Source organism: Cyprinus carpio, chromosome A4 (assembly GCF_018340385.1).
Source record: "Cyprinus carpio isolate SPL01 chromosome A4, ASM1834038v1, whole genome shotgun sequence".
NCBI lineage: Eukaryota > Metazoa > Chordata > Actinopteri > Cypriniformes > Cyprinidae > Cyprinus > Cyprinus carpio.
This window is the reverse complement of record NC_056575.1, coordinates 2,862,013-2,888,256: the sequence shown is the minus strand read 5'-3', so window position 1 is coordinate 2,888,256 and position 26,244 is coordinate 2,862,013. Positions and strand designations below refer to the sequence as shown.

General features: G+C 35.0%; 2 protein-coding genes across 3 annotated transcripts; one reads left to right on the top strand and one right to left on the bottom strand.

Annotated features, from left to right (window-relative positions):
- The first annotated feature begins 1,783 nt into the window (after positions 1-1,783).
- Positions 1,784-9,134, top strand: pik3cg (phosphatidylinositol-4,5-bisphosphate 3-kinase, catalytic subunit gamma). The gene is made up of 11 exons (XM_042738289.1): positions 1,784-1,997; positions 2,918-4,911; positions 5,123-5,188; positions 5,271-5,496; positions 5,580-5,683; positions 5,980-6,126; positions 6,210-6,300; positions 6,424-6,554; positions 6,866-6,977; positions 7,771-7,928; positions 8,005-9,134. Exons 2-11 carry the CDS (start codon positions 2,926-2,928, stop codon positions 8,284-8,286), a joined length of 3,303 nt encoding a protein of 1,100 aa, XP_042594223.1. The 5' UTR covers positions 1,784-1,997; positions 2,918-2,925; the 3' UTR covers positions 8,287-9,134.
- Positions 9,135-10,450: 1,316 nt separating this feature from the next.
- fgd4b (FYVE, RhoGEF and PH domain containing 4b) lies at positions 10,451-24,504 on the bottom strand. 2 transcript variants are annotated; one of them, XM_042738272.1, is made up of 17 exons: positions 24,360-24,504; positions 22,228-22,337; positions 21,143-21,278; positions 19,839-20,151; positions 18,512-18,604; positions 17,430-17,575; positions 17,204-17,360; positions 16,155-16,293; positions 15,889-15,947; positions 15,351-15,497; positions 14,951-15,123; positions 14,842-14,872; positions 13,914-13,997; positions 13,701-13,826; positions 13,458-13,607; positions 13,222-13,365; positions 10,451-11,133 (listed from the first exon to the last, which is right to left on the bottom strand). In XM_042738272.1, exons 2-17 carry the CDS (start codon positions 22,241-22,243, stop codon positions 10,873-10,875), a joined length of 2,175 nt encoding a protein of 724 aa, XP_042594206.1. In that variant the 5' UTR covers positions 22,244-22,337; positions 24,360-24,504; the 3' UTR covers positions 10,451-10,872. The 2 variants fall into 2 exon arrangements, with proteins under 2 accessions (XP_042594206.1, XP_042594213.1); XM_042738279.1 differs by having other exon boundaries at positions 22,269-22,337; positions 24,360-24,503.
- Positions 24,505-26,244: the final 1,740 nt, after the last annotated feature.

Here is a 26,244-nt window from a genome sequence, read left to right as displayed (position 1 = left end):
ACACTGTCAATATGTCAATATCCCAATGAAATATGAGATATTCTTAATATTATTCCATTACAATTCCATTATTACTCTTCTTTATTCATTATGGTTTGCCCTAAGAACTCATTAAAATGCAAATTAGATGCAATACATACATACATTTTATAGAATGTGAATACTAATTTATAGACATTTTACGCACATATTCCATAAAGTAGCTACAGTAGCATATCAAATCATTCTGTTACATCTTTCATAACATAGTTGAGCAATCTTTGTGCAAAGCTTGGTTAAAAATAGCCTGAAACCTAAAAACTGATTGGTGAATGAAAAAATAAAATATTGTTTTTGCCTACACATGCCTTTTCATGTCTGTTAATTTTTCGAATAACTTAGTCCTGGCGTCGTCTACAAAGGGCATAGAATAAAATATGAATAAAATATATTTTTCATAAGTGTTTTTTTCTCTATTTGTTTCTTATGCTCCCAACCAGTGTAATGACTGCTGCTGACCCTATGCAATTTTTATTTTAAGTTTTGTTTTAGTGACTCTGTGATAGTCTTTGCCTTGTATGCCTTTAATGGGAAGGTCTGACCAATCTCTGGCTGAGCTGACAATGATGTCAAACAGCCACTAACAGGGTGATTGGCTGTGAGAAAGGCTATGTAAGTGACGTCTGTTCTACAGATCAGACTGCAGTTACATATAACGGACAGAGGAGGAGCCAGCGGGGCCATTAAACTTTCTAATCTAGGAAAACACCCATTGACCTTAGTAATAAATTAGCAGTCTGCTGATTTTGTTGGTTACAAACATTAAGGGAATGCATATGATATGAAGCATCATGCAATGCTTATATGGCTAATAGTTTCTTTAAATCAATGGAAAAGCAACTGGATTTTTCTACCTTTATTTAAATAAATAAATAAATATGATAATGATTATTATTATACATTAATATAACATCAATCTTAATTAATATTAATTAATATTAATATAATTAATATTATTATATCATAATATAATAAATATATATGGCCAAAGACAACACCACAATCGCTGACAATATACCATAATCTTGAAAGAAGATTAATATATATATATATATATATATATATATATATATATATATATATATATATATATAATATTTAATTAATAAATATATACTTGCCATTACTATCATACACATAATATGAGGATGGGTTAACCTAATCTAACCCTAACCAGTATGTGTAGATGAGATGCCAAAAATTAAATGAATAAATTATAAATGTGTGCCTCTAACACACCACCAGAGGACACCATTGCACAAGTAATATAGTGAAATGTTGACACTGGGCAAATGAAATGTCTAAATGGACTTAAAACTTTAATTAGATCTTAAGTCTTTGCTTGCTTCAGTTTTTGTGTTGTTGACATGTAAACAACTAAATTAAAACACAAATATCCCTTATAAAATTACAAATATCCTTTAGCAGTTTGTCTAATAAGAAATATATTATACAATTAAAAATAGACAAATAATGCTGAGGGGTTGTTAATGCAAATCCAATCCAAATAATGCGTCGATGCATAATATAAAGTCAGGGGGAAAGCATATAAGCAGTGCTTCAGTACTTGAGTGAATGTTCTGGAAAATACCTAATTTAAAATTCATTAAAAAAAAAATACTTTGCATTTTAAATCCGTATCGTTATAATATCTAAAATCCGTATTATCTATGCAAAACATATTTGCATTAAAAAATACATGGTATTCTTCAGTGTAGAGAGTGATACAATAAAAGTGTCAGACCAATGGGAGCAGCAGCTGAACCCGTCACGCGTGCGATCAGAAGGTGACAGGAGAGGAAACGCGCTTCTGGGACTGATCGCGTTTATTCTGGAGGAATAACTGCTAAAATAAGAGCGTTTTAACTTTCATGTGGTCTGTGCTGAGTTTCACTGCATCCATGCATAAGGATTCACCCGACCGCCATCAGGGTCATTGGCTCTGCGTTTGCTGAACAGTAAGTTTTACTATTTTTCCGCTTTTTTACGGCAACCTTCCGGCAAAACCGTTACTTCTGATCTGTCAGTGTTATAATTAGTTTGTCTTATTGATAAGTGTAACAATGACTTTGTACCATAGATAACTGACTTGTGTTTTCACTCTAAATATCGCACTTTTCAGGGTGGTATTATTTTAAGAAACTTCCGCATTTGCTGTGTGTTTCTACAACATGGAAATGTTTCTTTCACAGTTTCCGCTTGCAAAATGGTCAATGCAGGAAACAAATTGATTGCAGTGACATTCGGTTTGCGTTATTTGCGAACTGTTATGCTTTAAAAACAAAACAAAAACAAACAAACAACAACAAAAAAGATTGCTGTTGTTTGAAGGGCTTAGCACATTTGTGCTTCCTGCTTTGGTGACTTCCTTTGCATAAAGTGAATGTTAACTCATATTAGATCATTTTAGATAATGAATATATCTGGGAATGTTTCAATAAATAAAAAGCGATGTTTGGTTTGTGCATTCCTCTAGAAGCACATGTTCACCTGCTATACAGTTATTTTAAAAGCTGGAGTTCATGGAGTCCTATGCAATTATGCATTTTTTTTTTTAAGGAAGATACTTAGATACAAATAAATAAATATATATTTAGTGTATGTATGTATGTGTGTATATATATATATATATATATATATATATATATATATTTATATATTTATATATATATATATATACACACACACACACACACACATTTATTTATTCACTTATTCATTGCCAAATATTCAGGATGGGGGTGGGGTTAATAAAATAAAAATAGTTCACTGTCAAAATATTGTGATGGTGGTCTGTGGTGGCTTTTCACATATGTGCATGAAAAAAAAGCATCCCTAGTCCTTTGTGTAAAAAAACCTCTTTCTTTTTCTAATTTAGCATTGGTTATGGAACACCAAGCCAGTGATGATGAACCACCAGTAGTTCGTAGAGAGGAAAATAAGAGGAGAAGAAGAAAGATGAAAGCGTTTACTTCCTCCTCAGCTGTATCGACGGATCATATAGCTGTAGAGTTTGTACTTCCCACCACCAACAAAAACAGCAAGTACCCAGACACACTGCACTTGGACGTTACTGGCAACTGGACGGTAGAACAGGTGAAGGTTCAGATCTGGCACAGAGCTGTAACCACTAAGTTGTGCCCTGAATTTTACCAAAAATACTCTCCGGACCACTGCATGCTGCTCTACCAGAAGAAAGGCAACTGGTATGAGATCTACGACAAGCAGCAGGTATTCCAAACCCTTGACTGTATCAGATATTGGAAAGCATTGAGAAAAGAGGTTGGGAAAATTCACCTGGTTATTAGACAGCAGCCTAATGAGGATTCGCTTCAGTACCAGCGCTTTCTGAACCACCTAATCGGATATGATGTTACAGATGTCAGCAACGTCCATGATGACGAACTGGAGTTCACGCGAAGAAAGCTACTGACCCCTCGGAAAATTGAGCTGTCTGATCGAGATCCCAAACTTTACTCGATGGATCCCTGGATAACCCCAAAGCCTCTCCCTGAATACCTGCTGAGCAAAATAAGCAACAATCACATCCTGGTAGTGATACACAAGGACACAACAAGCCAGACTATTAAGGTGTCTATAGATGACACACCTGTCCAGGTTCTTCAGAGCTTCTTCACCAAGATCACTAAAAAGAGAGCAATTTTAGGCATATCAGAAGATGTCAGCGAATCCGATTTTGTCTTGAGGGTTTGTGGGAGAGAGGAATACCTATATGGCAACTATGCCATCAGCGATTTCCACTGGATCAGACAGTGTCTTAAAAATGGTGAAGAGATCCATCTGGTTTTAGAGCATCCTCCAGACCCAGAACTAGACGTGGTCCAAAAAGAGGACTGGTCCCAGGTCGATGACTGCACTGGTGTCGCTGGTACTCATGAACAACTGACCATCACTGAGAAAGACCACGAGAAGGTGTTTACCATCTCCCTTTGGGACTGCAATCGTAAATTCAGGGTGAAGATCTTGGGAATTGACATACCAGTGCTGCCACGTAATTCCGAGTTGATTGTGTTTGTCGAGGCTAGTATTTTCCACGGACAACAGCTGCTGGCCCAAGAAAGGACAACTTCCAAACCCTTCACAGAGGAAGTGCTCTGGAACACCTGGTTGGAGTTCAACATAAAGATCAAGGACTTACCCAAAGGTGCCCGACTTAGCCTGCAGGTGTCGTGTGGAAAAGCGCAGACTCAGACGTCCAAGGAAAACGAATGCAAAAACAAGACCCGCTTGCTGTACTATGTCAACCTGCTAATGGTGGACCACCGCTCCCTGCTCAGGCAGGGCGAGTTCATCTTGCACATGTGGAAGATGCCTGAGAAGAGTGAAGACAACAGCAGCGTTAACGCAGACAAACTTACGTCCGCAACCAACCCGGACAAGAACAGCTCCATGGCTGTCGCCATTCTCCTGGACAAGTACTGCTACCCCGTGGCTCTTCCCAAGAGCAAGGATTCTCCGGACTCGGAAATGGAAGGGGAGCGAGGGCAAAGAGAGATGCCCAACCATCTGCGCAAACAGTTTGAGCAGATTATTGCCACCGACCCTTTGCATCCGCTCAGCTCTGAAGATAAAGAATTGCTGTGGCACTTTCGGCAGGAGTGCATGAAGGATCCCAAAGCCTATCCGAAGTTTCTTTCCTCGGTTAAGTGGGGCAAACAAGAGGCCGTTGCAATAACGCACTGTCTGCTGGAGAGGAGCACCGTATGGGACCGAAGCTCGCATGATGTGGGTTTGGCGTTACAGTTACTGGACTGCCACTTCTCTGATGAAAATGTGCGCACTTTAGCCGTCCGGAAGTTGGAGACTCTGGAAGATGACGATGTCCTGCGGTATCTCCTGCAGCTTGTTCAGGTGAGGCTCGGGTATTCAAAATGCACTGTGGTTGGTTTTGCATAACTGCTCAGACATAACAACTTGACATTTACAAAGAATCTTCAGCTGGCTATTAAAATTAGCATGCAAAGTAAATATTTACATGCACCATTTACATGCACCATGTAATGTGACGTTTTTGTGCACCTCAAAGCATCTTAATTTTTGTTGCTGCTTATTTGTTTTGTAGGCCGTCAAATTTGAACCGTACCATGACAGCGCACTCGCCAGGTTTCTTCTCAAGCGTGCGCTTAGAGTAAGTCAGAACCTCATCCGTCTCCAGTCAGTTTTTATGTTTTTAAAGTGTTTTTGGTTTAACTCTTGTGATTCCTTCACAGAGCAAGCGGATCGGCCATTTCTTGTTCTGGTTCCTGCGTAGCGAAATCGCTCAATCCATGCACTATCAGCAGAGGTATGCCGTAATACTTGAAGCTTACCTCCGTGGCTGTGGTGAAGCCATGCTGCAGGACTTAAGGAAGCAAGTGGAGATGACAGAGGCCTTGCAAAAAGTCACTCGTGAGATTAAGCAGATGTCTGCTGAAAAGTATGATGTGTCAGCACAAGGTGACAACAACAGCTAGTATTTGTCCCTAGCATATGGCAGTAGGCCAATGCAGTACATATCTAATGTTGTGGGAACACTGTAGTTGTTTTTCAGCTGCGTCAGAAACTGGAAGGTCTGCAGACGTCAGGGTTGCCGGACAGCTTTAAAGTGCCTTACGACCCGGGCTTACGGGCAGGCGCACTTGTGGTACGTAAAACCATACCATCTCTTCCATTTTAGTTGCTACTAAGCTATAATGCTTCTAAGTTCTACATGTGATAATTGGCCCCATTGACTTCCACTGTGTCTTACTGGGATGAGTGGAAATGAATCACTGTGGCAATCAACATTTTGCCACAAGTGTTGTCAGCAGAGCATAACTTGTATTAACCCTGAATATTCCTTTAACATTTTCTAAAAGAATCCTCTATAAGACACAGCTTTTTAATTAATAGTCCTGGCTAATGCACCCATTAATTATTGCACCATATTATTAATTGTAGATTGAGCAATGCAAAGTGATGGCATCCAAGAAGAAACCCTTGTGGCTACAGTTCAAACGAGCCGACCCTACCACCTTGTCACGTGACACAATTGGGATCATCTTTAAAGACGGGGATGACCTTCGTCAGGATATGCTGATATTACAGGTAGACATAATTTAAATGCATGCTAATACTCATGACCAACATTTACAGTGCTGTCTTTCAAATAAGCTATTTTTTCCTCTCAGATTCTACTGATAATGGAGTCTATTTGGGAGCTGGAGTCCTTGGATCTTTCCTTGTTACCATATGGATGTATTTCCACTGGAAATAAAATTGGTAATTGTGGTTGATGTGTTTTTTTAAAGTCATTAAGCAACAGCAATTAAAAATGTAAATGCACACCATACTGCTATGAGTCAAATAACATAACGTGTTGAATTCCTGATGCTCCTCTTCTAGGAATGATTGAAATAGTGAAGGATGCCACTACTATTGCTAACATTCAGCAAAGTACTGTCGGGAACACCGGAGCTTTTAAAGATGAGATCCTCAGCCAGTGGCTTAGTGAAAAGTGTGTGAATGAGGACAAGGTATGTTATATCCATTTATACTGTTGAATGTGCTAAAGAGGAAGGAAACCTCTCACTTCCTGGTGCATTAGTGTCTTTTTATGAGTGCGTTCGCCTTTCTGGAGACCAAACATAGCACCTACATGTCATTGTGCTATTTTAAACAGTCTCTCTTGACTTGTGTACCATCGTCTGTGGGTTTGGACAAGCTCATCTTCTGATAAGGGGATTAGGTCATATGTCAGATGTTTGCTTGATGCAAATGTGAAAAAGGTCAGGCATTGCTGATATGTCATGTTTGTGAATTTTTCCATCCCACACCGCCTCTTCAGCACCAGCAGGCTGTTGAACGCTTTGTGTTCTCTTGTGGAGGGTATTGCGTGGCAACTTATGTCCTGGGCATCGGTGATCGTCACAATGACAACATAATGATCACAGAGACAGGTAATTATTGTTATTACAGGAACCTCTGCTGCCTCTACTGCTGTTAAAGGAATATTCCAGGTTCTGTGCAAGTTGAGCTCAGTCGAAAGCATTTGGGGCATAAAGTTTAAAAAACTTAACCCAAAAAAATAAAATTATATATATGTATATATATAATAGAAATGTTGACTGAAACAAATAAGCTTTAATGTAATAAAATTACTAAAACTGAAATAAATATAAAATTAGAAAAAAATAATGCTAAATAAAAATATTTGAAAACTCAGTAATTATATATATATATATATATATATATATATATATATATATATATATATATATATATATATAATATTATATATATATATATATATATATATATATATATATATATATATATATATATATACTGTAGCCACAAGATGTGTTAATATGATTTTGGTGTGAAAAAAAAATAATTTTTGATTTTTTCCTGTGTGAAGTTATAACCAGTGTTACAACTTGTAACATCATATACTCTAAAACCACAAAACAACTGTTAAAATGCTTATTTAAAAAGCTTTATAGCTCAAATAATACACAAGTTTTAACAGAAGTATTATGTAAGTGCTTTTATATAATTTACAACCTCCAAAAAATGGCCCCATTCACTTGCATTGTGCATTGATATCTGCTTTATAATTTTTTTTTTTTTATGCTAATTAAAATTATGCAGCAAATGCTGATGTTTGAGCTCAACTTGTATTGAGACCTGAATGTTTCATTAGTTCACCAGTTCAAAGAGCAATAACAAACTGGATGTGTTTTCAACTAGGTAACCTATTCCACATTGATTTCGGTCACATACTTGGAAACTACAAGAGTTTCATGGGGATCAGCAAGGAGCGAGTTCCTTTTGTGCTGACTCCTGATTTCCTCTATGTGATGTGCACAACGGGCAAAAAAAGCAGCCCTTATTTCCTCCAGTTTCAGGTACGTTCATTCTGTTTCACCTGTTAGCAACAGACTCCTCTGCTGTGACTAAACGTAATCTCCCTCATAATCGCAGAACGTTTGTCTGAAGGCCTACCTGGCTCTGAGACACCACACCAACCTGCTGATCATCCTGTTCTCCATGATGCTGATGACCGGCATGCCTCAGCTGTCCAGCAAGGAGGACATCGAATACATACGGGAAGCCCTGACGGTCGGACGATCGGAGGATGAGGCCAAACAACACTTCTTGGACCAAATCGAGATCTGCCGGGACAAGGGTTGGACGGTGCAGTTCAACTGGTTCCTACACTTGGTGCTAGGCATTAAACAAGGTGTGGAGAAACGTTCAGCTTGAAGACAAACAGTACATTTACTTCGTGAAGTACATGAGTGTTTTTATTTTTTGTTTTTTTTAATGGCGCTTTTTTAAGTGTTCAGTTGCTGTGTTTTTAGAATTTAGAATTTTACTAAAAAGCTTTTTATAGACCTAAATTATATTATTTAATGCACGTACATCATGCATTGTGTTGTTTTTAATACATCTTGCAGTCTTGATATTATCTTGATTTCTTGGTATTATCTTGCACTGTAATACACTGCATTGTGTATTAAGAATTGGGTCATTTTAAATGCCCATTAAAAGGCTATAAATAGCAAAAGTCAGGAGAAGAGCTGGTATTCTGTTCGTTTTGCATATTATCTGCATACATTTTGAGATGGAGAACCAAGCAATTTTATTTCTGTCTCTAATATGACTTGGACCTATTAGTGTGGATGCAGCATTATTCAAAATGTTTTATTCACAGATGTCATGATTGAAATCTCTTATTTGCATTTATTTGTCACCCTTTATTAATTTATTCTGTAATTGAAAGTGTCTAATAATACAGTAATAATAAGGTGTGATAAAAGGCATAGTATGTATCTGGTCATGCGATGTCAACATGGTGACCACCAGGATGTACAATGAAATCACCTTTTCCAAAAAAAAAATAAAAAATATATATTTTTTTTAATAAAATTAAAGTGGAAGTGGAAATTATATTGATTGCAATAATTATTAACTATAATCTTTAGTTTTATATTTAATCAGCTAGAGCAATTATTTTATATATGGATTGCATATGTCCCACATCAACATGAAATGATTTTTTTAAATATATATTTTATTACTTTATATTAAAATGCTTTGTAAATAATCAGTGTCAATGTGTCTGTCAGTTATTCAGCTCAATTTTCAATTCTTTCCATTTTAATAAAAAATTTCTGCATGCATTAAATATGTTCTTTATGCAGTGGAACACGCAAGAAGATATTCTGATCCCCCATAATGATGAAAGTCAATGGGGCCCAAAGTTTTTTTCTATCCCATGGACTTTGATTATCAAAAAATTATTATTTTGTGTTCCAAAGAAAAAAAGAAAGTCATACAGGTTTGCAATTACATGAAGACGAGTAAAGAAAAAATGGCATGAGAATGGTTTTGGCCATAGAGCCCATTTCTTCTACATCACTGAACATGTAAGTGAGAATAAGTGTTAGCAGAGTTGAGGTAAGTCTGTTCAATCTAGTAGTTCCAGTTTTTCTCCTTCACGAGGACATTAGCTTAAAGCCATTCATTCCTGATGGGGATTTCCTTTCCGCTTCAATGTATTTACCTACCAGAGAGAGGTAAATGTTTCATCTGCTCTGGGGCAGTAGTTCTGGAAAGACACCATATTCCTCGCGCTGCCTGCGTTTGCGCTGTGAGAAAGCTGATCAAAAGTTTGACAAAAACAGATATTCACACCAAATGATTCCGTGAATCACATTAACATTTTCTCTACATGATATACCATACAGTATGTTTACATTTTTACAACATCATGCTTGAATGCAGAGACTATAATATTTTCAGCTAAATATATATATATATATATATATATATATATATATATATATTATTCTTATATTTCTGTTGATTCAGACTTTTAATACAGTATTTTTCTACAAATTACAAAATGTTCTGTCTGTTTCATTAGCTTACTGTGTCCAGATCACACAAAAAAAGTTTTTTGTTAACAGTGTTAATCAATAAACCAGGTTTCAGCATTGCTTCTGTGTTCAAAGTGTTTTAAAGGGTTCAGAGCGAAGCTAGCATGTTGCTCCCATGTTTTGAGTGGTTGCTAGGGTGTTGATTCAAAGTGGTTTCTATGGTTTCAATATTGTAAATAGGATGTTCCTGCAGTGTTCTAAGTGGTTGCTAGGGTGCTCAAGGTTGTTTCTAGGGTTTCAGATGATAACTAGGATGATGTGACCGTGTTCTGAGTGGTTGCTAACGTGTTATTTAAGTGTTCTGAGTGGTTGCTAGGGTTTCAAATTGGTTTCAGATGTTAGCTAGGATGTTGATACAACATTCTGAATGGTTGCTAGGGTGTTGCTACGGTGTTCTGAGTGGTTGCAAAGGTGTTGTTTAGGTGCTCAAATTGGTTTCTAAGGTTTTAGATGGTAGAGAGGTCTAAGGTTCAAGGCAAAGGAGCTTAACTGTTAATAATTAATTTTAATGTCAACATCCTGGTTTACAAAAAGCAATAAAGTGCATAAATCTTAGGGACAGTGACAACGACAAACAGCATATTAACATTGCAAATTTAAAATATACATAAAACATGATGTCATAAAGAGAAAGACTAATAAATCACAAAGCATAATTTGGACTTGCTTGGCTGATCATTTAAACAATCACACTGAATGTTTTTACGAGTCTGATTGAGGTTGACATCATAATACATTAAAATATCTAAAATATGAATCAACTGATGGCGCATAGGCTGCACAGGAAAAAACTATTTATACACTCCCAAAAAACTCCAATCTGTTCCGTAAGTGTTTCTTTACCAACACATTCTATGCTGAGTTACAGGCATAGCACTGCAAAAGCTGGAAAACTGCCCTGTCTATTTCAGGAACCATCAGGCACGCCTTCATGGCAACCGTTGGCAAGGTCGCCATCATCTGGTGTCTGGCATTCTGGCATTTCCCCGATCACAGCTTTGCATATCACTCCAAGCCAACGCAGTTTCACTTCCTCCGTGTCGGCAGTGAAGTAGTGGACAGATTTGGATTGGCGCAGACGGAAGCTGGTGGGAGGATGATCCAGAGACCTTTGGACGTCCTCAACCTGGTAACCCAGGAGCGGGATGGTACACTGGGCTTTGACATCCTGGGAACAAGATCCCCAGAGAGACCAGACTCATTCAAGGTCAATATTAACATTTCAAAGTAGAACATATAAGTTACTAAGGCTAGGGTGTTGCTAAGGTGTTCTGAATGGTTGCTAGTGTTTCAGAGTTAGCTAGGATGTTGTTAAGTGACTCCTAAGGCGTTCTGAGTGGTCCCTAAAGCATTGCTAAGGTATTCTGAGGAGTTTCTAGGATTTATATGATAGCTAATATGTTGTTAAGGTGATCAGAGTGGTTTATAGGGTTTATATGGTAGCTAGGATGTTGCTAAGGTGTTCTTAGTTGTTTCTACAGTGCTGGCTAGGTATTCAGAGCAGTTTCTAGAGATTATATGATAGCTAGGGTGTTGCTAAGGTGTTCAAAGTGGTTTCTAGGATTTATATGGTAGTTAGGGTGTTGCTAAGGTGTTCAGAGTGGTTTCTAGGGTTTATATGATAGCTAGGGTGTTGCTAAGGTGTTCAGAGTGGTTTCTAGGGTTTATATGATAGCTAGGGTGTTGCTAAGGTGTTCAGAGTGGTTTCAAGGGTTTATATGATAGCTAGGGTGTTGCTAAGGTGTTCAGAGTGGTTTCTAGGGTTTATTTGATAGCTAGGGTGTTGCTAAGGTGTTCTGAGTGATGTATAGGTTTTATATGGTAGCTAGGGTGTTGCTAAGGTGTTCTGAGTGGTTTCTAGGGTTTATTTGATAGCTAGGGTGTTGCTAAGGTGTTCAGAGTGGTTTTTATGGTTTATATGATAGCTATGGTGTTGCTAAGGTGTTCAGAGTGGTTTCTAGGGTTTATATGACAGCTAGGGTGTTGCTAAGGTGTTCTGAGTGGTTTCTAGGGTTTATATGACAGCTAGGGTGTTGCTAAGGTGTTCAGAGTGGTTTCTAGGGTTTATATGACAGCTAGGGTGTTGCTAATGTGTTCAGAGTGGTTTCTAGGGTTTATATGATAGCTAGGGTGTTTCTAAGGTGTTCAGAGTGGTATATAGGGTTTATATGGCAGCTAGGCTGTTGCTAAGGTGTTCTTATTGGTTTCTACAGTGCTGCATAGGTATTTAGAGCAGTTTCTAGAGTTTATATGGTAGCTAGGATGATGCTAAGGTGTTTTGAGTGGTTGCTAGGGTTTCTGGTAGTAGCAAAGACGTTGCTAAGCATTTCTTAAATGTATTCTAAATGGTTACTAGGGAACTGCCAAGTGTATGCCAATTTGTACAGAGTGGTTGCTGGTGAGTTAGGGTTGCTAGGGTTTCTAGTGGTTGCTAGGATGTTGCTAAGGTATTTTAAGTGGTTGCTAGAGCATTGCTTCTGTGTTCAGCGTGGTTTCTAGGTTTCAGAGGGAAGGTAGCAGCTACAATGTTTTACGTGGTTTTTAGGGTGTTGCTTAGGTGTTCAGCAGATTCTAGAGTTTTGGATTGTAGCTAGGATGTTGCTGTTCTGAGTTGTTGCTAGGACGTTGCTAAGGTGTTCAAAGTGTTTGTAGCATTTCAGATGGTATCAAGGACATTGCTTAGTGGTTCATAAGTGTTTTCTGAGTGGTTACTAGGGAGTTGCTAAGTGGTTGCTAAGGTATTCAGAGTGGTTGCTAAAGTTTCAGAAGGTAGCTAAGATGTTGCTCTGAGTGGTTGCTAGGGCATTGTTAAGGTGTTAACTTTTGTTTATGGGGTTTTAGATGGCAGATACAGTATGATGTTACTAAGTAGTTGCTAGGTTTTCTGGTGGCACCAAGGATGTTGCTAAGCAGTTCTGTGTTTTGAGTGGTCACTAGGGAATTAAGTGGTTGCTAAGGTGTTCAGAGTAGTTCCTCGGGTTTCAGATGGTAACCAGGATGATGGAAGCTAGAATGTTGCTAAGCAGTGTCCAGGGTGGTTGCTAGGGCATGGTTAAGTGCTTGCTAAGTTGTTCTGAATGGTTGCTAGGGTCTTGCTAAGTGGTTACTAAGGTGTTCTGAGTGGTTGCTAGGGCATAGTTTTGTCAAGCCAACATAATGTGTTTTTTAAGGAATATTTAGAAGTACTTTGTAGCATTTCTCATATTGCATCATTGAAGGCTGATGCATGTGAGCTCGACTACACTGCATCTCTCACCTGCGGAGCGCCGTACAGGTAAAGAACAAGCGCGTCATGCTGCGGAATAACACACCAGACCCTCTGACACGGTTTAGTTCGGTCTGTACTGTGCTGCAGAAAGCCACACAGGACACTGTTTCCTGAGACTTGAGCCGCTTCAATCTGGTAAAGGTCAAGGGGAGAGAAAAAACGATATTATTTCAAAAATGGTTCATGCAGACAGAACAGAATCTCAAAACATCAATAAGACGTACCTCAAGAATTCCTCTTTTCTTCCCACTGACTGGTTCCTCAGCATCCATTCTTCCAGTCAGAATGAAGTAACAGTCCTTACACACCTTGTTTAATTTGTTGCCATCGTACCTTAGCGATGCCTTGTAGTCCGAACATTTATAACACACAACCTAAGACACATTTCAAAACATTATCTTTTGGAGTAGAAAAAAATGGTCTTTCACTTTTCACTTTTCCAGATAAAGGTATGCATGCAAACTCACGTATCCACATGCCCTGCAATGGTGTCTCCTGCGGGTCAGAGGGTTGAAGGGCTCCTTGCATTTCATGCACATGGTCACTTCATTGTCCCGAATCCAGCGCGGTGCTCTCTTCCCCAACTCCTCTTTCTGAAAAACACATGAGCACATTAGATTTCCCCCTTGACTCCCACCACAGTTGTCTTTATGCATGACCAAATTGCTCTTTCTACTTACAGAAACCTCATCCACCACTTCTTTAGAGGCTGATTTGAACGTTTCATTCTTCTGCTGAAAGATTTCAATGGTCTTCTGGAATGCCTAGAACAACCCACATTGAAACTTTACTATGGAAGCTTGTTTCTGCCTCGGAATAAAAAAATAATTTTGACTTTTTTTTCCCCTTGCAATTTTGATATAAACTCCTAATTGCAAGATATATACTCATATTTGTGAGAAAAACATTTATATATTTAATTGAGTTTGTCTCATAATTCTGACTTTTTTTCCTTGCGTAACTGCAAGATATAATCCTTGCAATTCTGAGTAAAAAGATTATTTAATTCTGAGTTTATATCCCACAATTCTGACTTTTTCCCTTGTAATTATGATATAAATTGTGAGATATAAAAAAAGGAAAAAAAGTCACAAGCTTGTTTCCGCCATGTACAAAAAAAATTAAAAGGTAGTTTTGACTTTTTATTTCACAATTAGGACATTTTCTCACAATTCAGACTTTTTCCCCCTCACAATTCTGAGCTTGTGACAGATAAATTAATATATGGTACATAAACAGAAATATGAGATATAAATGTGCAATTCTGAGAAAAAAAAGTCAGAATTGTGAGACAGAAAATCACAAATTTCTGCCATGTAATGAAAAAAAAGGTAATTGTGACTTTATAGCTATCAATTCAGATTTATAGCTCAAAATTCTGAGTCAATTTAAATTTAACTTTTTTTTTCTCAGAATTGTGAGAAAAGAAGTCTGAATGGTGAGATATAAACTCAAAAGGACTGCGAGAAACAAATGTGGAATTTCAGAATTGTGAGATAAAAAGTCTCAATTACCTTTTTTATTTTTTACTCTGTGGCGGAAACAAGCTTCCATACTTCATATAATTCAGATTTAAAGCAGCTTTGAGCAACTCAACAACACTGATACCTTGATCCAGTCCTCTTTGTCTTGCTCCGAGCTGTGAACAACGGAAAGCTGCAGTCATTATGAGCTAAAACAGACGTTATGTTCCATATCCGCATGGTTCTGCCCTCACCTGGCCTGCAGCTCCAGCGTTCGCTCTTTACCCGACACCTGGAAAGTGTGAGGATAGTCGTCGTTGGAGGTCTCAAGCACCTTCATGCCCTCGACGCCCACCCGCGTGCGCACAGTGAACCGCTGGCCCACCAGACTGAACTTGGGCACGCAGTACAGCAACATGTTGTTAAACTGTGAAAAGAGAAGAATGGTGTGGTTTTAACTCCCAAATGGAAAATGCATTTTTGTCAAGATACATTTATTTGAGAAGCAAAAATGACATAAATCTTGTTTTCTGAAAAAACATCAAAATTAAGTGACTTAATGCTCAAATTGTTTGCTCAAAGTATAAATGTATAATGATTCAAGAATATTTAGATGGAAAACCAGCCAAAAATACTCAGTAAGAAGCAACTAACCAGGATAAGGTATATCTCCATGGACGAGGTGTTCCTTGCGGCCAGCTTTAGGATTTGTCCTTCTTTAATGAGCTCGTTGGATGGGTTAACGATGTCCTCCTCACCTCCCAGCATCTCATAGATCTCCATGAGCTTCTTCAGATTCTCCTGGAAAACATGCAGAAAGAATGTCTGCATATAAAACCAATGAAGACTTTATAGAGAGCAAAACAATAATGGCTTGTAGAGCCGGATTATTAGTTGGTGTTTTAACACCGTGTCAGCTTCTACGGCTATTTCCATGATGAATAACAAGTTGAAATGCTATAAAAGAGCAATTTAAAAACCTATACAAGGTTTGCTGTGGATAAAAACTTTCAAATGGATTTAAGATTGACTCTTAGAAATGTATTTGAAAGTACTTAATTTAAAAAATGGTGGCACTGAATACACAAAGTTGCAATCGAAGCACATTTGCATACAAAAATCCTAAACGCAGTCAGGAAACAGGCCATCTTGCTCTGACTAATCTAGCAGGTTAAGTGACAGTGTCTCTCACCATCTTGCGGATGGCCGTGTTGGAGTGTGTGGCAGCCATTGAGATGATGTTCAGAGACTCTGGAAAGGAGAAAGAGAAGTGATATCTCAGCTGACTCATCAAGTTATGGAACTGAAAACAGTCGGGAGCCAAACAACACTTTCACTTAATCTCAAACGTTCACATTCTTGTGCAATACATACAAAATACATAAAAAAGTGTCCTTTTAAACATATTAGTCGCTATTATAAATTGTGAGGAATCCATGTAACGCATGTATCTCTCACTCTCGGCCTGGCTGCGGTCTGGGTCGTCCTCCGGGAGTTTCTTCAGATAGTCTTTGAGCAGCATCTCGTAGCGAGGAACCCGCTGCACCGGCTCCAGCATGTGATGCTGCAGAGTCAGATTCCCACACGCCTCCTGACTCTAAACAAAAAACATCATCATCTCAACCTATTAAACAGAAATCTATGTGCTGTTTATTGCATAATGCACAATACATACTATGCACTGCCTACTGTCTACTATTTAAAATAGTATGCGAAATAGTATAAACATTACAAAGAACACTTTTACCAGTTCATTTAAATACTGAGTCAAAATAATGTTTCCAGTGCATTCATCACAATGGAAACGGAAGGTCATGCACATTGCATTGTGGGATACAGTATTCTAGGCAGTGTGCTCTAGTTATATACTGTATACTGCGCATTTTGGGAAATGTTGCATGACATCTTGGATCTTCATACCGAAAATTGGTGTACTGCAAAATTAATATAATTTTTTTTTTTTAATTATTATTTTACACATATAAAACTATTAAAATGTACCTTAATATATATATATATTATATATATATATATATATATATATATATATATATATATATAATATATATATATATTATTTTTTTTTTTTTTTTTCATTTTGTTATTTCATATATTTTAAGATATTTAACTAGAAAATCAGACCAAATTAATTGTTTTTTATATCATTTTTATTTATTTATTTTAGATATTTAACTGCATAATCAGACCAAATTATTTTATATCATTTGAATATATTTTTAAATAATATAATAAATATATTTAATATATTTTAGATAATTAACTGGAAAAATCAGACTAAATATTTTATACTATTTTATATATTTTAGCTATTTAACTAGAAAATCAGAAATATATAAAGTTGCATATAAATATATATATATATATATATATATATATAAGATAGATTTTTAACTATTTAACTGGAAAATCAGACCAAAATCCTTTGAAAAGAGGTAAAATAAGATTTAAGGCAGTCGTTAAAAGTGTATTTAATCAGTTATATACACCTGTATGTCCTGAATGATGGCATTAAACTGTGCCGATCGCTCCATCCACTGTTTGAGCAGGTCCATGGCGTTGTCGAAGTTTTTCACGTACTCTGCATACATCCTGAGAAAGGGTGCGAGCTGTGCTAAGATGTCCCCGATGCGGGGCGTGGTGTCCCTGCAGGAGGACAGATACGTGAGCGGGTGTGAGATCTGAGAAGAAGCGTGAAGATGAATCAGCGCTCACCACTGGCTCATCCGAGTCTCCAGACCCGGCAGGAGGAACTGGCTGTGGAAGGTGTGAATGGATCCCACATTGGAGAAGATGCCCTTCACCACCTCAACAGGAAACGTCCCCTTCCCAGCCTCCTCTGTGAGTTTAGTGCAGAACACCTGCAGAAACACAGTATACACTTCACATGCAAATAAAGAAATGAAATGCCATAGAAGAACAATTTTTGGTGTCCTAAAGAACCTTTCAGTGATCATTTCTTAAAAGAACCAATTTTATTAATGTGAAGAATATTTTAATAATCTTTTTCCATTATAAAAAACATTTTTGTGCAATGCAAAGGTTGCATTTCTTTTTTCATTTCATTTAAAAAATGTATAATTTATTTTTTTAAAATTTACAATTACATTTTAAATTAATAGTTTAATTAATTTAACAATTGTTCATGGAGCCATGCATGATCATATTAAAATTAATCATATAAATAATTAAAATTTAAAATGAATTATTTAATTAATGTAAAATTTTTTAATATTTTTAAAAAGGTTTCAAGGATGATAAAGGTTCTTCATGGAGCCATATGTGATCATAATTAAATTTTTAAACCATAATCATAAATATAAAATTGAATGAATAACTTGATTAAATATTTATTAATAATTAAACAAACAAATACTAATTTTACATTTAATAATTTTGGTAATTCATTTTAAAATTAATAGTTTAAATAATTTAATAATTTTTAATATCTTTAAAAAGGTTCCATTGATGTTAAAGGTTCTTCATGGAACCATAGATGAGAATTTAAGTAATAATTATTTTAATAATTGTAAAATAAAAATTTAAGTCATTTAATAATTTTGAAATTAATAATTAAATAATTGTTTAACTTTAATAACTTTAAAAACGTCCCATGGATATTAAAGTTCTTCATGGAACCACATGGTAATTTTTTAAATAATAACTTAACCAATTAGATATTTGTTTTATTTTTTTATTTTTTTTCATGGATGTTAAAAAAAGTTTCCATGGATGTTAAAAATTCTTCATGGAACCTTTATTTTTTAAGAGTATTTTACAGAGTTACACAGACTGACCTGGTCCAGCAAATGCAACCGGGTCACATATGCCCTCTCGGTCTGCAGGAGCTCACTGGCTATCTTATAGAGCTTGAGCTCTTTGATCGGTTCCTGTTGAAAACAGCATGTTATTTCCTCTCTGTTATTGAATCTGAAAGCATGACATGTCTCTGTGGTAATGTATTTTAGGTAATGTTTGCTGCTGGAAAGCCGCTAACATTCAGACTAAAACTACACTGAGTGGAAAAAAACAGGGTCATGTGGTCAGGTAGATGGGCCACTTCTGATAAAAATATCCGTTAGCAGTCACACAAAGACTGATGTGCAGTTTTATTCTGGCATTCTAATGTGCAATATGATGAACATTTTAGCTAGTATTTAACAAGATTTCCATTTTTCAAAGAACACGACATGTTAAACTTGATGCCATGGTGCTGAAGTGTTGTAACTGGTTGTCAGGATGCAGTTTTGTGGTTCCCAAGATACTGTTTTCAGTCAAGAGAATCCACATCCCAAATCACTCTGATATTTTGGTCTCTAGAAATGGCTTGCATCCTTATTTCAAGGGACTGTACAGTTCACATTACATTTACGTTTGGATCTGATTGCTTACCACTTATGTATGTACCATAGGACATGTGTTATTAATAAAAATAAATAATTGCAGTAATAATATAACTTAATAATTTACATTTATTTAAATAGGTAGTCATTTAAAAAAAGGTATTCACAAAACCACTTTTTACACTAATTAAGACAAATACGATTTATATTAATAAGCTACTGATAAGCTACTACTAAATATTGTAGAAACTTAATTTTCTGTAAAGTTGCTTTGCAATGATCTGTATCGTAAAAAGTGCTATACAAATAAACTTGAATTGAATTGAATTGAATATTATTAAATAGTAAAAATAATAATGCATTTTTCACCCATTTTATCATCTCACAGAATGCCTTTAATATTAAAATAATTTCTGAATTTACATCCCACAGGTAAATGTTCAATAATTAAAATAACTTAAAATAAATAATTTAATAATCAATAAAACCAATTATTTAACTAATGTACATTTTAATAATTTAAAAACATTTTCTGCAATTAATTATTTACTAAATAACACCTTTTGCAACAATTAAGACCAATGCAATTTGTATTATCCTAAAAATAATAATAATATTAGTACATTTTCACCCATTTTTTATATTACAGCCGAAAATGGCAGATGTGATTGCTTAACATTCATGTTCGTACCATTAAATGTTCCAGTGTTTAATAATTAGGGTTTGATATTACGAACACAAAGTATAAGTGCTAGTACTAGTGATGCTGGTGATATCTCACTTGTTTGTCTTCATCTTTCTCCATGTTCTGCGTCTCTTCATTTAGGACGTTCTCCTGAGTCTCGTCCTCGTGGTCCTGTAGAGCACTTTCTCTCCTGCCAGTTTCTGAGGGAGCCGGGAGATGACCACCGTCTGTCTCTTGCTCTCCAAACTCAGTGTGACTTTTGACCTCTTCTGACCACCAGCCTGACCAGACGTTCCAGCCGGTGTCCTTCGAGGACGTCTGAGAGTAGACGGCGTCTGAACGCTCGGGGCTCACCGGGGCTTGGATGAGGCGCTCAGCTGGAGAACAGTCTGATGCAGCTTCGGTGACGCTGGAAGAGAGAGCATTAGATGCCAGACACTGTGTCTAGAACAGCGCTTCGACAGGAAGTGAAAGTTTCAAAGGCGGAGCAGATGCTTACAACGAGAAATGAGGGGGTGAATTTCCCCTCACTGTCCTATTTAAGTGTGTACATACAGTACTAGTCAACAGACTGAATTCTCCTTAACTATGTTTCTCGTTAATCAAACAATATTCACAGAAATTGCTTGTAAATTTCATAAATAATTACAAAGAAAGGGCAAGTACATTTAACAGAAAGACTGTAAGGGTATTTTACGCCACTCTCTGGTGAACACATGTACGACAGTCAGCAGAAGCTAAAGATTACGGTTTAAGGCCTTTATTCTGCCCCTTGAGCCGTGTGGAGAACTTTTTGTGATGGATGGATGGATGCCCTGTTTTGGGCTTGACCACTATCCACATATAAAGCTCGGAAGAGCCAAAATATTTTTAATATAACTTTCTAAAAGAAGAAAGTCATATACACCTAGGATGGCTTGAGGGTGAGTAAATCATGTAATAATTTTTATTTTTGGGCGAACTATACCTTTAAAAGTGTTTATATATTTTTTTAAAGTATCCCAGGACCCTTGACCATTTTTAATTTATTTTTATATATATATATATATATATATATATATATATATATATATATATATATATATATATATATATATATATATATGATTACCTCTATGTGATAATACTGCATTAATTTTAATTTTTAATTTTAACTTAATTTTTATTTAAATTGAATGTAAATTATTTTTGATATATATATATTTTTTTTTTAAAGAAAAATCATGCAACTTCCACTGGACAACTTAAAAGAATGAATGAATTAATTAATTAATCCCGATGACTTCACAATTGTTTATTGTGTAAAACAGTAACAAAAAAGAACTAAGATCAGTTGTTCCCCAGTGTTTGTCTAATATTGTTTATGTTTCTGATGCACACACAAATAAAACCCCACACACCTCTTGTCAATTTTTCTGTGGTATTTTGAGATCACTGTCGTTCTTCCTCGGGTTATGTTTGTCACCGTATCCTTCTCGTCCATGATGTTTCCAGCTGAAATCTTCACTGGACACTGGAGTTTTGGTTTCGGAAGAACTACAATGGAAAATAAAGACAAGGAAGATGCTTTATAACAGGTTTTTTTTTTTATATCATCTATGACTAGGAAGTATGTGTTTTTTTTTTTTTTTTTTTGTTAATACAAACAGCAGGGGTCAGTGTAATTCAATAATTCAAAGTGTAATCAACAATTTTTAAATAATTTAATAATTTTAAATGTAATATTTAACTTTTTAACAGTAATCAAACTCACATACTAAGTGTAATCAAACTCATATATATCTTATTTAAAATATATTTAACCATATTTATAACTATTTTTAATCATTTTAAAATAAATAATAATTTTGAAATCAATCATTTAAATCATTTTGAACAATTAAAATATTTTAAAATATTTTAGACGTTCTGTCTATCATTTTTCTAATTTTAGATCTTATATTAAATATGGTGAGAAACCTAAATAAAACCTCTTATAGATACATTTTAATAGACTTTTAGACAATTAATTTGATTTTTAAAATGATTTTTACATTTGTAAACTTTAAAAGCACAAATCTTCCATGTTGTCTCTCATAGAAATATATCATATTAATTATATTTACACAAGAATAAAAGGAGAAAAAACAGTTTTAAATGCAATACATGTCACCATTTGCCATTTCACCTATAAACACATAGCCTACATGTCTACTAGTAATTAGTTTTTTAAAGGAGGTTGAGTTTGTGGATAAAACCCACGTTGAACAACCCACATTATCTCAAACATCACTTCCTGTGCTCCTACAGCTGCTATACAGTCAAAACAAATCACACTACTTTATATTTTTCAGAAAACCTCCTTTGAATTTCGGTAATACAATGAGACTTATACACTGTGATGAGAAAACCCACCGGCATAGAGTGGTTTCAAATATGTGGTTTCTATGTGGTCTGAATGAAGAGAGTCTCCAGTAAAGTGCATTCAGATGCTGACATACAGTACCTGGTGGAGGAGGCATTGGTGAGACAGAGTAAACCGCTGACCTTCTCAACACTGAGCTCCTGTTATTCAGCAGGCTCTCGTCTGTAACTGGCTACTGCATCCAACATCTCCTGTCCACACACACACAGACAGAACAGAAGTTCACACACACTTCACTTCTGCAAAGCCAGGCACACCAATTAAATAAGTGATTTGGGAAGTTTTTGAGCACACTGTAAGCTAGCACAGTCTGTTAGGTTTCATTTTATGCAGTACAATGTGTGGGTTACGTGTTTGGATTTTGAATTAGTTCTAAAAATTCAGAAATCATTTACTGAACGAGACTTCAAACTGAAGGCGACATCTGAAGGATGTTTTTAGTGAAAATGGCTGCTTCCTCTATTGTGCACTTTAACACACATCCTCTCGAGCACCATTTAAAAAAAAAATAAAAAAAATAAAATAGCATCAAATACAATTAAATAAATATATTTTTTGAAATATGACGTTTAATTTAATTTTGTTATGTGCTTTTTGTCATTTTTGTTGGTTATTGTTTTTATAATATTCCTATTTAGTTTTAATTTATTAATTCAGTTCAGGTTTTTTTTTTTCGTGTAATATATTAATATTTTATTTGAATTATCTAAAACAACTTTAATAGTTTTAGTTAATAGTAACAACAGCAGAATCATATCCGCTATAAGATCATATTTTACATTACACTGTAGCTTTTATTTTTATATTTTCAGTTTTCACGTTAATTTAAGTTTAAGTTTTAATTTAATTCTCTTAATTTTGTAAATTTTTATTAGTTTTTAAACATCTCTATTTATTTAATTTTTATTTCAGTTTTTCTAACTAGAAATAAACGTTTTTAATAGTTCTAGTTTTACTTAACAACACTGCAATAAACATAAGACATTTAATTTTATTATTATACCTTTTATTTTCATTTTGCTTTTTGATGTTTCTATTAGGGTTTTATAAATATTTCTAATTAGCTTTATTTTTATTTCAGTTGAAGTTGGAGTTTTTCATCTAATATTTATGTTTTAATTTATTTCACTCAGTTTTATTCAATTATTATAATAGTTTCAGTCAACAATAAGAGCAATGCAATAAACAGCATAATACAGATACTGTGTGACAACATGCCCCGCTATAAGATCAGTGTTCATTAAATCAGCTGCATTGTTTTTCCTGGAAAATAATCATAGAAAAGTTATTTTTTAATAGCTAAAACTTTGACAGCTTCTACTAGTTTCCCCTAATGTTTATTTGCTGTTTTATCATTCCCTGTGTATTCCATTTTTCCCTTAATAAATAAAAGACAAATTTAGCTGAAATAAAAGCAGCACGATTGACTGCAGTTGACAATCTCTCAAGAAATGTGAGTTAGCGGAGGCCCGTGCTGCTGAGCTTCCTCAGTGTGCGTTCTCAGTTCCTCCATGACAAAGACTCTGTCACTGTGACGCTTTTGACGACAGACCCTCATAAGGAGAAGTGCTGCATCCACAAGCTCTCAGTGTCATGAGAACCTAAAGAGAAACCTCAAAACAGCTCACCGCTGCCACTTTTGACGAATTAAAAATAAAAAATAAATCACTTTACAGAGGTTTCACTTATTTAGCAATCAAATATTTTAGAGATGAGCAGAACCAGGAAATGAATATAATTTTTAAATCACACACAATCACAGATGTAATATTTTGAAAGTATAAATAAACAAACAAATAAAGAAATAAATAATACAAATTAAGATATAAAAATATAACCCTAACCCTAAAAAACCCTAGAAAATTTTATAATAATTATATTTTAAATAAATAAATAAATACATACATGAATAAAAAAGATATAAAAACTTGATAAATATAACATATAATCTGAACCCTATATATACAAAAAATAAATATGAATCATATTGTAAATAAACAAATAAATAAAGAACTTCTATAAATATAAAATATAACCCTAACCCTATATAAAAATATAAATATTAATTTTATTTTAAATAAATAAATAATAAATATATAAATAAATGTATATACTGTACATACAAACTAAAAATTATGAATATGATATTTCATGAACTGAAAAGCATAACCATGACATATGAAAAACATATAAACAAATGCACATGCACTGACCTGATCTCTGGTCACACACTGCTCTCCTAAATCCTGTAAGTTGAAAGTGCACATGACGAGGCGATCACTGCATGCCCTCCTCTATCTGTTCACTGCATTTCCCTTTTTCTGCATGAATGCATGTCTGTGACAATTATTGTGCGAGAGACTGCTGACACTGAGAGTCTGTCAAACCTTGTCCTGTTAGTTTAGATTCTCTAACCTGTTCAAACTGGAAAATAAACATTGTCATTTCACACACACACGTGTTACTTGGATCAAATAACACTACAGGAGATGATCAAGTGTGAAACGGACAGGTCAGTTCCCACATTGACATGTCATTTGAGCAACCCTTTTAATTACTGAAATCATGTGCAGTTTTATGAGATAATGTGTCAAATAATAAAGCCAGTCTCAGGACAACATGAGCTGTTGTTTTGATGAAGAAAAGTCATATATATGTATATAAAAGAGTTTATAGTGTCCTCTGCTGGCAGAAAGTTGGTCAAGACTGCAAAACGGATTGCAGAAACCAAATAAACTAGTAATGTTAGACTATTTTGCCGTTAGCCTGGATTTTTAAGTCACAAGTGTACTACTAAATTAAGACAAACTGTAATATTAATGGTAAAATTCTCAGTAACTAAGAAAACCAGACAGGAATAAGGAATAAACTCAGGATTAAATCCCTCGTGTTGAAATTGCAGACTTTGCACAGAAAGCTCGAAGAAAATATTCCTACATCTTTCAACTATATATGAACTTTACAGTCCTTTATTGCTGGATCACGACATTTAAAAATGGAAAGCAAATAAATAAATAGATAGATAGATAGATCGAATGTGTGTATAGCATTACATAAGTGTTATTTTAGTTTTCATTTATAGTTTGAATTAGTTTTTATTATTATATTTTCCATTTCCATTTTAAGTTTGTTCTAGAGATTTTGTTGCGTCTTTTTTTCAGTTTTATTTATTTCAGTACAAGTTAAACTAAATGAAAATGCTAAACATTTCCTGCAACTATCTGAAATAAAATAAGAAATTTATTTTTAATGTATTTTTTATATATTATTGCATTAAATTATATAATAATATATTATTTAATATATACTTCCGGTAACAAAAAATGTGTTTTTTTTTATTGTTTTAATATTAATTAACTATAATAACCCTGCATTAGGCTACATACATAGGCTATAAATTATAAACATTTGTATTTATGTGTACAATACATAAATATAAAAATAGGTACAATATACTATTCCTCATTTACAGAACACAATAGATATTAAAAATAGCTAAATGCACATAAACAGATTTGCTGATGATGAAAAAAAATATTATATAAAATGTTATTTAAAAAATAATTATTATAAGAAGTTCGTAAAAAAAAAAAAAAAAAAAAAAACTTTACTATCCCATGAGGCCACAGGAGACGATTTTTGAAAAGAGCGATGCAACCGACGTAGGCTATGAGATCATGAGTCTGTCCGAATTTCATTCATATTACCCATAGTCATAGAATGTACTTTTTTTAACGGTCGTTAATAAATTCAAATTCAAATGTAGTACCTACTCAGACATTAGCGACTTCTCAAGTAAAGAGCCAATGGCTAATTGGTAAAGTCATTGCGTCACTGCAGCTGCCGTTAGAAACCGTTTTTATACAGTCTATGTTAGAAAACTCCGGTTGCTATAGAAGCAGTCGGTGTTCGCTGGATTAGCCTGAAACATAAACTTTTTTTTGTGATTTGAGCATAAGAAATGACATTTATGAGACAGTTGTTGTGAGAAGTCATTAGTGATTTCACATTTTAAATTTAATTGTAAGTTTAGAGAACAAAATTTGATGTCTCCCCATTCGAAAGATATCAGAGCTCGTGAGGAGAAGCGTCTCTAAA

Excerpts from the sequence above, each read along its gene's own strand:
- pik3cg (XM_042738289.1), top strand. The coding sequence starts at position 2,926 with ATGGAACACCAAGCCAGTGATGATGAACCACCAGTAGTTCGTAGAGAG. Across the intron at positions 6,127-6,209 it reads AGGATATGCTGATATTACAG|ATTCTACTGATAATGGAGTC; the intron begins GTAGACATAATT and ends TTTTCCTCTCAG. Across the intron at positions 6,978-7,770 it reads CATAATGATCACAGAGACAG|GTAACCTATTCCACATTGAT; the intron begins GTAATTATTGTT and ends GTTTTCAACTAG.
- fgd4b (XM_042738272.1), bottom strand. Across the intron at positions 16,294-17,203 it reads CCATCATTCAGGACATACAG|AGTCAGGAGGCGTGTGGGAA; the intron begins GTGTATATAACT and ends TTTTTTGTTTAG. Across the intron at positions 15,948-16,154 it reads AGACCGCAGCCAGGCCGAGA|AGTCTCTGAACATCATCTCA; the intron begins GTGAGAGATACA and ends TCTCCTTTCCAG.